General features: G+C 35.1%; 1 protein-coding gene across 1 annotated transcript in view; it reads right to left on the minus strand.

The window, feature by feature from the left end:
* Window positions 1-112: 112 nt before the first annotated feature.
* Window positions 113-14,765, minus strand: part of LOC107574533 (glutamate receptor ionotropic, kainate 2) — a 46,454-nt gene continuing 31,801 nt past the window's right edge. Inside the window, exons 10-16 of the mRNA XM_016260990.1 lie at window positions 13,966-14,172; window positions 12,499-12,722; window positions 8,925-9,043; window positions 5,820-6,037; window positions 4,800-5,025; window positions 4,240-4,490; window positions 113-538 (exon numbers count right to left, since the gene is read on the minus strand). Coding sequence (XP_016116476.1) covers window positions 374-538; window positions 4,240-4,490; window positions 4,800-5,025; window positions 5,820-6,037; window positions 8,925-9,043; window positions 12,499-12,722; window positions 13,966-14,172 — 1,410 coding nt within the window. The 3' untranslated portion in view covers window positions 113-373. The remainder of the gene's footprint in view (window positions 539-4,239; window positions 4,491-4,799; window positions 5,026-5,819; window positions 6,038-8,924; window positions 9,044-12,498; window positions 12,723-13,965; window positions 14,173-14,765) is intronic.

Here is a 14,765-nt window from a genome sequence, read left to right on the forward strand (position 1 = left end):
GTATAAAAACCAAAACCCTGAAAAAAATTTAATCCAGCCCCCCCCCCCCCCCCCAATTACAAATGCATTTTCAAATCAGAGTTTGCAATGTTGTGATTCATGTGGAGCGGGCTGGTTCAGTTCATGACTCTTTATTGAAGAATATGGAGAAAATGAACAATGCTCTTGAAGGCAGCAATAAAGGCGGCATATGAGGAAAACGGACGGGTTTGAAACATTGAACAGAGAAAACAGAGAAAAGCAACGTGACATGAGAGCAGAAGTGGTCGAGTACTGCTCTGTGAGGGATGTAGTTCAGAATCTCTCACGAATCCGGATTTCCACAGGAAACATCTTCATGTCCTTCATTTGGACGAGAGTCACAGGAGAGGCGTCACGCCATGGTCTCTTTCCCCGGGAGCCTCCTGTCGTTAAAGGTATGCATGTTAATCACCTCCTCTGTTTTGACGATGGCGGGCGGCTGAGGTTTCTGTTTCCGCTGTCGCTGGCATTTCAGAGACACCCTGAGCTCCTCCAGCATCACGCTGCAGAACGAGCGCTGTGCACAGAAGAGCAAATCACAGACACGAGTTGATTTCGTTTCAGTCCTAGTCTTTTCTAATTTATACAAATACATACGTCTGCTTGAAAACCAGGCCCTGTCAGTGGCATAAATGTCCAGATGTCCAAATTGTAATGAAGCTCAAAAGAACTTATTCTTCTTTAAAAATGTTAGGTTTAAAACCAAATAGTCATTTTAGTTTTTTGAATGCTGTTCTATATGATGAACTATATTCATTGTTTTATTTTCAATTAACGAAACATTTTAGACTGTTTATTGAATAAACCCAATGACCAGTGTTATTTTAGTATAATTGAAATATTATATTATTATATTTTATTGTGTTTTTGTCATTTTTTGTAGTTTTTAAATATGTCTATCTAGTTTCTATAAATTTTTTTAATGTTTTTGTTTTTATTAGTTTTTTTTCCCTTCATTTTCCACTTTCATTTAAATCTTAGTTAAAGCTTATAGTCATTTTATTATATGTTTGTAATTTTTTGTAATTTTTAAAATACGTCTATATATTTTATACATATTTTAATTTAGTTTTGATTTTGAATTAGTTTTTATTTTTTATATTTTTTACCTTTTCATTTTCATTTCATTTGAAGTTTTAGTAATTTCATTGTGATTTTGTCATTTTTTTGTAGTTTCTAAATATGTCTTTATAGTTTTTATTAATATCTATTTCATGTTTTTTTGTTTTTATTAATATTGTTTAATATTTTTTTATATTTTAATCTTAGTTAAAGCTTTAGTCATGTTATTATGTGTTTGTCTTTTTAGTTTTTATTAATATTTTGAATTTTGAGTTTATTTTAATATTTTCCCTTTTTATTTATTTATTTTTTTGTTGACATTTTAGTCATTTTATTGTTTTCATTAATTTTATTTTTTTTAAATATGTACATATAGTTTTTATTCTTTTTTTTTTGTTTAATTCAATTGTAAAGCATTTCTATAAAAACTCATTATATACTCCAAGAGAAAACATTACCCTGTTAATATGGATGATATTTAGGTTTGAGCATTGAATACAGATACAGATTTAACTGCTGTTATATATAGTGGTTATATATAGATTCTTAATAATATCTTGTATCCGACATTCTTCATTCTTTCAAGCAGACATATTTATTTGTATAAGTTAAATATAGATTAATCCTTTTTAAAGCTACTGAAGTGATTCAGTCAAAAGCAGTGAGTGGTTTTCTCATTAATAACATTAATGGTTAGGTTTATTCGGCTGCTGTCACTTTAAATTGGAAGTGAAGCAGTCCGTCAAGTTTACATTATTTAGTAAAGTGATTTCCACTTGAATTAAAATTATATATAACAAACACAATTAATTTAACCAATTTAAAGAAAAAAGGATGTTTTTTTATAGCTTATGGAGCGTCACAGGGTTGGTTCGCTCCGTTGGCCAGTTAAGTAATATATAAACATCTCTTTACTTTTTGAACACACGCTTGTTTAAATGGAGAAAGACGAACTTGAAAGGACTGTTGAGCTCATAATAAGTGCAAATGCTTATGCATTTGAGCCGATACGGCGAGGGGGCCGAGCAGTACTGCTGTTACGGCTGGAAGAAGTGAACCTGCTTTGGTTTGGGATGAAGAGGGGGTCGGAAACTAATCGCGTTTACGTGGATACATGTACATAATATTCTGTGCATTTGCTCAAGCAGACTAGAAAGAGGACTCAATTTGGTACTTGGGTGCAGTCCGAGCCGAGCGCTTTTAGCGCGTGTGTGTGTGTGTGGTGCACGTGTGTGAGAGAGAGAGTGTGTGTGTGTGTGCGCGCAAAGAAACAAAGAAAGAGCGACTGATACAGCAGATTTATTCGGCTGCTGTTACTTTAAGACCTACTGTACTATAGTATTTGTCCGATAAAGACGTGAAAGAGCGACTGATACAGCAGGTTTATTTGGCTGCTGTCACTTTAAGACCTACTGTACTATAGTATTTGTTCGATAAAGACGTGAAAGAGCGACTGATACAGCAGATTTATTTGGCTGCTGACACTTTAAGACCTACTGTACTATAGTGTTTGTCCGATGAAGACGTGAAAGAGCGACTGATACAGCAGATTTGTTTGGCTGCTGTCACTTTAAGACCTACTGTACTATAGTATTTGTCCGATAAAGACGTGAAAGAGCGACTGATCCAGCAGATTTATTCGGCTGCTGTCACTTTAAGACCTACTGTACTATAGTGTTTGTCCGATGAAGACGTAAAAGAGCGACTGATACAGCAGGTTTATTCGGCTGCTGTCACTTTAAGACCTACTGTACTATAGTGTTTGTCCGATGAAGACGTAAAAGAGCGACTGATACAGCAGGTTTATTCGGCTGCTGTCACTTTAAGACCTACTGTACTATAGTGTTTGTCCGATGAAGACGTAAAAGAGCGACTGATACAGCAGGTTTATTCGGCTGCTGTCACTTTAAGACCTACTGTACTATAGTGTTTGTCCGATGAAGACGTAAAAGAGCGACTGATACAGCAGGTTTATTCGGCTGCTGTCACTTTAAGACCTACTGTACTATAGTGTTTGTCCGATGAAGACGTAAAAGAGCGACTGATACAGCAGGTTTATTCGGCTGCTGTCACTTTAAGACCTACTGTACTATAGTGTTTGTCCGATGAAGACGTAAAAGAGCGACTGATACAGCAGGTTTATTCGGCTGCTGTCACTTTAAGACCTACTGTACTATAGTGTTTGTCCGATGAAGACGTAAAAGAGCGACTGATACAGCAGGTTTATTCGGCTGCTGTCACTTTAAGACCTACTGTACTATAGTGTTTGTCCGATGAAGACGTAAAAGAGCGACTGATACAGCAGGTTTATTCGGCTGCTGTCACTTTAAGACCTACTGTACTATAGTGTTTGTCCGATGAAGACGTAAAAGAGCGACTGATACAGCAGGTTTATTCGGCTGCTGTCACTTTAAGACCTACTGTACTATAGTGTTTGTCCGATGAAGACGTAAAAGAGCGACTGATACAGCAGGTTTATTCGGCTGCTGTCACTTTAAGACCTACTGTACTATAGTGTTTGTCCGATGAAGACGTAAAAGAGCGACTGATACAGCAGGTTTATTCGGCTGCTGTCACTTTAAGACCTACTGTACTATAGTGTTTGTCCGATGAAGACGTAAAAGAGCGACTGATACAGCAGGTTTATTCGGCTGCTGTCACTTTAAGACCTACTGTACTATAGTGTTTGTCCGATGAAGACGTAAAAGAGCGACTGATACAGCAGGTTTATTCGGCTGCTGTCACTTTAAGACCTACTGTACTATAGTGTTTGTCCGATGAAGACGTAAAAGAGCGACTGATACAGCAGGTTTATTCGGCTGCTGTCACTTTAAGACCTACTGTACTATAGTGTTTGTCCGATGAAGACGTAAAAGAGCGACTGATACAGCAGGTTTATTCGGCTGCTGTCACTTTAAGACCTACTGTACTATAGTGTTTGTCCGATGAAGACGTAAAAGAGCGACTGATACAGCAGGTTTATTCGGCTGCTGTCACTTTAAGACCTACTGTACTATAGTGTTTGTCCGATGAAGACGTAAAAGAGCGACTGATACAGCAGGTTTATTCGGCTGCTGTCACTTTAAGACCTACTGTACTATAGTATTTGTCCGATAAAGATGTGAACGAGCGACCTCTGGTGTTTGCGTTTGATACCTTCTCGATCTGCGCGTTCTGTCTGGATTTGTACAGCACCTCGCCGACGGCCACGAACACAGACAGCACCAGGCCGGCGGCGAGGACGATGAAGATGCCGCCGATGTTCTGCACGCCGAGAGCGCTGGCCTCCTTACTCTCCTCCTCCGGACAGCCGTTCCCCCTCCACCACTTCTCCTTCATCATGTGCAGCTTGCCCTCCTCCTGCAGCTGCAGAATGGCGATGGTGATCTTGTCCCGGTACGGCGAGCCTGAGGGAGAACCACGGGACAGGTGAGAAGCAGCAGGGCTGCGTCACAAATCCGTCATTAAAGTCCACTTGAACTGACCTACAGAGGGTTTACACCATTTACATTCAGCTTCAAACTATTTCACATTCTAGTTTCAGTGCAAATCAGGCCCCAACAGTGGCATAATGTCAATTACCAATTTTTTGTTAAATAAGAAACTTAGAAATTATGAAGCTCAAAGCTTTTTTTTTTTGTCAAGGGGGTGTAAACTTTTGACCTCAACTGTGCGCGTGAATGTTTGAGTGCTGACGATGTAGATGTGTGTTGTACCCATGGGCGTCCCCACGCCGTACGCCTTCGAGTCGATCAGGCCGCCGATCTGCGTCAGGTTGCAGTTGCGCTGCGTGACGAACTCGATGGCGGTGGACTCCATCAGGAAGGCATAGTCAGACGTCAGCACGCGATGGATGCCCTCCTCCACACTCTTCACTATCACAGACTGACGCCGGCTGTTCATGAACTCCCACATCTTATCATACGTCGAGATCTTGGTTTTCTGCAGCGGAGACGGAGAGGTTAGGATGCAACCGGACTATTAATAATCAGAAATATGTGACCCTGGAGCACAAAACCAGTCATAAGGGTCAATTTATGGAAATTGAGATTTAGGCATCATCTGAAAGAAGTTGAATAAATAATCTTTCCATTGATGTATGGTTTGTTAGGATCGGACAATATTTGAAAATCTGGAATCTGAGGGTGCAAAAAAATCTAAATATTGAGAAAATCATCTTTAAAGTTGTTCAAATGAAGTTCTTAGCAATGCATATTACTAATCAAACATTAAGTTTTGATATATTTACGGTAGGAGATTTACAAAATATCTTCATGGAACATGATCTTTACTTAATATCCTAATGATTTTTGGCATAAAAGAGAAATGTATAATTGTGACGCATACAATGTATTGTTGGCTATTGCTACAAATATACCCCAGCGACTTAACACTGCTTTTGTGCTGCAGGGACACATATATATTTGACTGCACTGATACACTGATATCAGATGAGAACAAAACTATGAGTTGGATAATGAGCGGCTTTATAGCTGAAACTGAATCATTCTAAATAATGACTCTATTGTCTTCTGTAGAGCTGCTTTATAGCCTAAAAGTTAATTTGTTTAATAATTGATGAATTTTACATTAGCACTGTTGTTGAACTGAACTGAATCATTCTGAATAATGACTCTGTTGACTCTTTGTTCCAGTGAAGCCGCTTTGAAGCATCTGTCCTGTATGAAGCGCTGTAGAAATCCGAGGTGAGCAGCGGATCGAGGACGCCGCAGTACCTTGAAGAAGGTCATGGTGGCGCCGTCCTCCACCACGCCGTACAGGATCTTGGTTTGTTTGGCCAGATCGTCGGCCGAGTCGATGGGCGACTCCATGCGCTCCACCGTCAGGAAGGCGGCCAGGTTTGCGGTGTAGGACGAGATGATGATGAGGGTGAAGAACCACCAGATTCCTCCCACGATCCTCGTGGACAGAGCCTTCGGCATCAGCTCCGACCCTGAGGACCACCAATACACAGCTCAACCCTTCTGGACCAAGATAACTCACTTTTTCCGGCTCTTACACTAACACTCAAAAGTTTCTGAACAGGAAGATTTTCAGTGTTTTTTAAAGAAGTCTCTTCTGCTCACCAAGCCTGCATTTATTTGATCTAAAGTACAGCAGCAGCAGTAATATTGTGAAATATTATTACTATTTAAAACAGCTGTTTTCTATGTGAATGTGTTAAACTGTATTATATTTCTGTGATGCGCAGCTGTATTTTCAGCATCATTCCTCCAGTCTTCAGTGTCACATGATCTTCAGAAATCAGTATAATATGCTGATCTGCTGCTCAAGAAACATTTCTGATTATTATAATAATGATGCTGAAAATACAGCTTTGATCACAGAAATAAATTACAGTTTATAATATATTGAAATAGAAAGCAGCTATTTTAAATAGCAAATATATTTCACAATATTACTGCTTCTGCTGTACTTTAGATCAAATAAATGCAGGCTTGGTGAGCAGAAGAGACTTCTTTAAAAAACACTGAAAATCTTACTGTTACTGGTAGTGTAAATTATATTTATTTCATTCATATTTATTTGTGAAGGAAATTTTAAATAGAAAATAGCAGTTTAATGACAACTAATTTGTAAATTTATTAGAATAAGCATATTATTTTTTTGTTTCGTTATTGTTTTTGGATAATATAAAATAATAATAACAACAAGAGCGGTCCAGAGATGTTTATTTGAGTGAAAGAATCCACGTACTCAGGGATTGATGATTATTTTTGTCGGCCAAACGCCTTAGACATTAAACATTTACATTTTTAAGTTAATATTTCAATAATTCAACAACATATTCATATGTTCACATTTCTCTGATGCCAGTTAATGGTCACATGACAAGCTGGCAAACACTTAAAACTTAAGATGAAATCAATCAAATCTTTGTTTGGGAAGCGTTTTATTTTTATTGATTTTATTTTTTAATTATTTACAGTATATATAGGGCTTGACTTGGCCAAAAATATATATATATATATTGCAATTATTTTATCCTAAATTGCAATTTGAACTGTGATATGATAAACATTATTATAAACAACTTTAAAGTGGACCCAAACCTCTTTTTAGTTGTAATAATAATAATAATAATTGTATTATTAATTTTAAATGCAATTATTAAAATAATAAACAGAAATACTGTGTTGTCAAATACAACAGTACTGTTAAAAAAATGTATATGTGATTATTTTGTACTACAGATTCTTCACTTTTAAGCTTTGTGCTGTAAATACCCACACAATATTAGGACAATATTTGTCTGAGATGCAACTATTAGAAGCAGTAATATATTGTGAAATATTATTACTATTTAAAACAGCTGTTTTCTATGTGAATGTGTTAAACTGTATTATATTTCTGTGATGCGCAGCTGTATTTTCAGCATCATTCCTCCAGTCTTCAGTGTCACATGATCTTCAGAAATCAGTATAATATGCTGATCTGCTGCTCAAGAAACATTTCTGATTATTATAATAATGATGCTGAAAATACAGCTTTGATCACAGAAATAAATTACAGTTTATAATATATTGAAATAGAAAGCAGCTATTTTAAATAGCAAATATATTTCACAATATTACTGCTTCTGCTGTACTTTAGATCAAATAAATGCAGGCTTGGTGAGCAGAAGAGACTTCTTTAAAAAACACTGAAAATCTTACTGTTACTGGTAGTGTAAATTATATTTATTTCATTCATATTTATTTGTGAAGGAAATTTTAAATAGAAAATAGCAGTTTAATGACAACTAATTTGTAAATTTATTAGAATAAGCATATTATTTTTTTGTTTCGTTATTGTTTTTGGATAATATAAAATAATAATAACAACAAGAGCGGTCCAGAGATGTTTATTTGAGTGAAAGAATCCACGTAGTCAGGGATTGATGATTATTTTTGTCGGCCAAACGCCTTAGACATTAAACATTTACATTTTTAAGTTAATATTTCAATAATTCAACAACATATTCATATGTTCACACTTCTCTGATGCCAGTTAATGGTCACATGACAAGCTGGCAAACACTTAAAACTTAAGATGAAATCAATCAAATCTTTGTTTGGGAAGCGTTTTATTTTTATTGATTTTATTTTTTAATTATTTACAGTATATATAGGGCTTGACTTGGCCAAAAATATATATATATATATTGCAATTATTTTATCCTAAATTGCAATTTGAACTGTGATATGATAAACATTATTATAAACAACTTTAAAGTGGACCCAAACCTCTTTTTAGTTGTAATAATAATAATAATAATTGTATTATTAATTTTAAATGCAATTATTAAAATAATAAACAGAAATACTGTGTTGTCAAATACAACAGTACTGTTAAAAAAATGTATATGTGATTATTTTGTACTACAGATTCTTCACTTTTAAGCTTTGTGCTGTAAATACCCACACAATATTAGGACAATATTTGTCTGAGATGCAACTATTAGAAAATCTGGAATCCGAGTATGCAAAAAAAAAATCGAAATATTGAGAAAATCATCTTTAAAGTTGTTCAAATGAAGTTCTTAGCAATGCATATTACTAATCAAACATTAAGTTTTGATATATTTACGGTAGGAGATTTACAAAATATCTTCATGAAACATGATCTTTACTTAATATCCTAATGATTTTTGGCATAAAAGAAAAATGGTTGCAACATAAATATCACCACTGCTCATCTTTGCACCGATTAAACACTGCAACACTTTGTTTTTCCACCAAATTATATGTACTATCTAATTATTATATTAATATTTAACATGCATTGGAAAGGTGTATGTACTTGGACAAGGCATGACACTGAGACGCTAACGAGCTCACCTTGACGCATGAGAGCGCCGACCCCGAACCAGAAGCTGTTGAGCAGCGTGAAGTTATTCTCCACCACGTCTGAGTCTGGGTTACAGGGGTGAGGGTTATACCACTCGTACGGACTGAACCTGAGCGCACAGAGAGAGCATAGACTGATGCATTTATTGCCACAAACACACACACACTCTCTCTCACACACACACACACACTCTCCTCTCACACACACACACACACACACACATACTCATCAACACTGAGAGCAAACATTAAAGCACTAAAAGCAAGACATTACACGCAAAACTGCTGTGTTTTCATGCACTGGCCAGTTTTTGGTCCTGTTTCTTTCAGACTAAAATACAGTGTTTATTTTATTGCACTTTATCTATTTGCATCTTTAGATTTCAATACATATTAATGCCCATGATAAAAAAGTTGGTAACACTTTATTTTAAGGTGTTCTTGTTATACGTGTGTGCGCGCGAGTGCGCGGAGTCTGTGTGTTTGTACTGAATGTGAACCGAATGCTTCAGTCTGAACGCCTCCGATTACAGCAACCCAATCAAATCTGTTTATACTGAAAGTTTGAGACTATATTGGACATCTGGGATCTTTCCTGCACTCTTAAAAATATGGTAAAAATTTAGGTGAAATTCACCAATACTTAGGTACATATTTGAGCTATATATATATTTAATTTTCTTGTCACCAAATAGAAAAATATATAAAAATATTGACTGTAATGTGGCATGTTGCAATAATATTTGTATTTTATATGCATTTAATTTCCTTGCCAGTCAATATAAAAATATTTGACTGTAAATAATGTGGTGTGTTGCAATTTTATTTAGATTTTACTAATATTTTATTGTTCTTGCCACTAAATATAAAAATATAGACTATAAATAACAAGGTGTGGTGCAATGACATTGATATTTTATATACTGTATATTTTAGTTTTCTTGCCACTAAATATACAATATTGACTAAATAATGCCATGTGGTAAAATTGTATTTATATTCTATATATATTTTCTTGCCACTAAATTTAAATAATGTATCATGGTGCAATAATATTGATATTTCATATATATATATATATATATATATATATTAGTTTTCTTGCCACAAAATATAAAATATTGACTAAATAATGCTGGGTGGTAGAATTGTTTGCCACTAAATGTAAATAATCTGGCATGGTGCAATAATATTGATTTTTTAAAATATATATATTTTAGTTTTCATTTTAATAACCTAATGAGCCTTTTTCTATTTGTGCAATAAAAGGTTCTCAGTGGATGTTAAAGGTTCTTCATGGAGTCATAGATGCCAATAAAGAAGGTTTGTTTTTAAATAAAGAAAAATAATAAGAAAAAGAAAATTCTGAATTATATAAATCAATGTTATGCCATAAAGTGAATATCAAATATGTGATATTTTGCATTATTTCAATGTGACAAATCAAGTGTATATAAATGTATGTGACTGATTATTGAATGCTAAATAAAGCCGACCGCATGTGTGTGTTTGTGTAGAGCTCGAGGAACATCTCTCTGTGCATTCTGGGATTTGTGAAATCTCTTCTGTGTGTTTAGAGGTAAATTGGGGCTTTTCTAATCAATACCGCAGTTGAAATGTCAATATACCAATTATAGAGCAGAAGAAGACACCGTGAGTGGAAACCCAGCGACTGCACATGATTGCGCTGATATCATCCAGAACACTTACCCAGAATGCCTCACTATGCATATTCCAATCTAACTTAGGTGACAGTCGTGGCTTTTCTTGCGTATCATGTGGCCGGTAACATTAAACATCGACACCGAGCTTTAACAAACGCTTTACGTCAGCACTTGTTCGTCTGATTCAGAGCCTGATTGATTTCAGAGGATTTCCAATTAATACAGCTGAGTCTGGAGACTCCTGTGAGACGTGGCCATAAACGCTGAGAGAGATATTACAGCAGGACAGAGAGATATTACAGTGAGACAGATATTAGAGAGGATGACGGAGAAAGTAATTATGGGATATCCAGAGGGCTTCAACAGAACATCACCATCAGACGACAGAAACACACGATCAGGAAACGCTGCCATTCGTCTCTCTATTCTGGAGAATTCCCAGCATACTGAATCTAATCATATTGCTTGATAGATTTGACACCGTTTTTAATTGTGAAAAATAAACATTTTATTAATTCCCTCAGAATATCTGCCTATCGCATGCTCTCAGACACTGCATTTTAATGCACAATAAATTCTTGCTTTTATTGAAAATTGCATTTTATTATATTTACACTCACGCTCAATATTTCAAGCTCAATGTGGAAGGAAAAAGTGATAATCGGAATTGTGTTTTTACAGATTAGTTTCTTGCCACTAAATACAAATCTATTGGCTGTAAGTAATGTGGTGCAATTTTACTTCTATTTTGCAAATATTGAATTTTTTGAGAGCAGCCTGACCTCGGCCAGATCTTGTGGAACCTGCCGCTGGCTCTGTTGTCTCTATAGTTGTTAAACATGAGATATAATTAGTTTCGGGGTTACTTTGGTCTCATTAATCTGTTATTTGTACCAGAGCTAATAGTTTTGGCTGAGAGCAAAATCTCATCACGTTATATTTTATATATCTTTAATACTGTATATCAGAGCGCTGCCTTTGTACTTTTGACTGAATTGCCTAGCAACTTTTATGATGGCTGTTGTTGTTTATTAAATATTATTTTTCAAAAAATAATATTTTTTTATTTAAATGGTTACACACAATTATTTTATATTAGTATTTGGTATTGAGAAGCGGTCTGTTTTTAGTTACATTGTTCTGCCGTTAGATGGCGACAACAGATGTTTTATGTGTGAGTCCGCAGTAAAGACTTTTATATTGAAAGAGACTGAAACAGGGTTGTAAACAAGCAAGCTATTTTTACTTTAAACAACAGCTTGTAAGATGCAGTGTGGTGATCGGAAATCACCTTTAACCGATGAAAGGATAGTACGACAAAGATATCGCTTTCCTCAGCGGACATTCAAACTAATGTTTTATTGTGAATATGAGATTGAGCTGAAGAACGAATGCTGTATCAGATGCAGGTAATCACACTCGCTTAGTCAATCTCTCTCTCTCATAATGCTCTACATTGTACACTGCTTTTACTACACTAAGCTTTCAATGAAACAACTCGACGTTCCTTCGTTACTAGTTCTAAAGTGACGTTTTGGAATTGGTAAAGGAGGCTTGGGCTCAGCTGTTAAACTCTCAAATTTAATATTGCTAAAAACGTGTATATATATATATATATATATATATATATTGCTTACGCTCCTCTGTTATAAATTGCTTTGGATAAGAAAAGTATTTAGTGCAATAATACTAGCAGTACTAAAGAATAATTTTTACTATATTAAACACAAATTTAGTGCGCAAAGTTATGAGAGAGTTATGAAAATGTTATGGGTTGTTCATTTTTTTCTTATTATAATTTTATTAAATTGCAGAGATTTTCAGGCACAAATGGCCCCGTTTCCTGAGAGCGAGGATGAAGACAGACGTGTGGTTAAACGCACGTGAAGGTCACATGTTACCTGGCTATGACAAACAGCACACAACTGACACCCAAGCAAGCCAGTAGAATATACATCCAGATATCAGGGGACAGAGGGTTGAGGAAGGAGAAGACGCCGGGGTTGGTGCCGTTGGGTTTGCGGTAGAGGATGCTGATGCCCAGGGTCATGAAGGGTTTGGAGAAGTCAATCACCTTCTCTCGCACGTATGTGATGGTCAGCGGAGCCACGGCCAGGTCTGCTTTCTGTCAATCACCAACACAACAGACCAATCAGCACACACAGATCCGTCAGGTGACGCTTTTTAGCTGCATAACCGGCCAAAAGATTCAAATGAATCAGTTCGTCAACTCTGAATCATTTGTGACTCCTCTAGACTTTAAATTGAACAAGTTGACATGTATTCACATTAGGGCTGTCAAGCCATTAAAGTTATATCGCGATTAATCGCATCCAAAACAAACGTTTTTCTTTACATAATGCATGCATGTGTGCTGTGTATATTTATTATGTATATATTAATACACACACATACAGTATATATTTCAGAAAAATTTGATGTTTGTATATTAAAATGTATTTATTTATAATATAAATTATGTAAATATTTTCAAAATATATACTGTATGTGTGTGTATTTATATATACATAATAAATATACACAGTACACATAGATATATTATGCAAACAAAAACTTTTATTTTGTATGCGATTAATCGCTTGACAGCACTAAATTAATTTCATGATTAATTAATTACTCTGCAAAAGATCATTTAAAGTCAATATTGTGTTAAATGAGAAAAGCATCAATTAGACATTACAAAAAAATTGCTTTAGAAAAATATTTTGATTCAACATTGCATAAATCATGATATGACAAATAGTGTTTTTTAAATGAACATGAAAAATTTTTTAAATGCTTTAAATATAAAAGTAAAAGCACCAGTAGGTGGCGGCGAATCAGTGTCTTAATAAGTGAGTCACTGAATAATTTATTCAACCGATTTGTTCAAATGGCTGATTTGATTACTGAATCATTCACTCACTTGATTTGTTCAAATAGTTGATTCCATTCAGTAATGAAGCAAGTGACTGTCTTTATGGTGCAAAAAAATCTAAATATTGAGAAAATCATCTTTAAAGTTGTTCAGATGAAGTTCTTAGCAATGCATATTACTAATCAAACATTAAGTTTTGATATATTTACGGTAGGACATTTACAAAATATCTTCATGGAACATGATCTTTACTTAATATCCTAATGATTTTTGTCATTAAAGAGAAATGTATAATTGTGACCCATACAATGTATTGTTGGCTATTGCTACAAATATCCCCCAGCGACTCAACACTGCTTTTGTGCTGCAGGGACACATATAGTAAAAATGATAAAAACACATAAGAAAATGAGCAAAAATGTAACTAAAACTAAAAGCCAATTGAAGATGCAGAATGAAGAAATGCAGTAATGGCATATAAAGCACTCACGTGGTCCATGAGCTCGCGCACCATGCCGTTCCACTGGCCCGTACTCTCCTCAAACGCTCCGTATTTACCGTCCTCCACTAACCGCATCTCGTAACGGAAGCCCAGGATTCCCGAAAGCTCCCGCAGCAGATCCACGCAGAATCCCTCGAAGCGGTCGTTCCCGTACAGAGGTTTATCCGACTTCTTAAACATGACGTACGGCTCCTCCTGAGACACACAGGAGATCTCAGAGGATGACTGCTTCACGTGTCATTGTGTTTAGATTACAACTATAAACACATATATAAATAAAGGAAGAGTTCATTTGCAAAAACAGAATTTAATTTTTTTCATTTTTCATTTTCAGAAATCGTTTTTTAATTGTGTTAGTTAGCTGTATTTTTGTACCTAATCAAAATAACCCAGCTGCAGTTTGATTGAGATTGATGGAAATGCACAATGAAAAAACATGGTTTTTGAAAATTGTTAAAAATTGACTTATCTGTTTTTGCAAATGAATTCTTCAAATATAAATAAGTAAATAAATGAATGCATTTAAATTGTGTTGAAAATGAAAGCAAATATTAATGAATCTACAAAAGTTTGTAATGACATAATTACATTTTTTGTGTACGGTAATGCATTATTTCAGTGTTTCAATAGTACAGCAACTCTGTTGTTTAAAATCATTTTTTAAATTAAACAAAATACTTTTTTAAATAAATTGAAGCACTAAATAATAAAATAATAAAAAATTAATTTGTGTGTTCGTGTGTGTGTGTGTGTGAGAGAGAGTGTGTGTGTGAGAGTGTGTGTGTGTG

This window comes from Sinocyclocheilus grahami, unplaced genomic scaffold, assembly GCF_001515645.1.
Source record: "Sinocyclocheilus grahami isolate Dianchi unplaced genomic scaffold, SAMN03320097.WGS_v1.1 scaffold2263.1, whole genome shotgun sequence".
Classification (NCBI taxonomy): domain Eukaryota; kingdom Metazoa; phylum Chordata; class Actinopteri; order Cypriniformes; family Cyprinidae; genus Sinocyclocheilus; species Sinocyclocheilus grahami.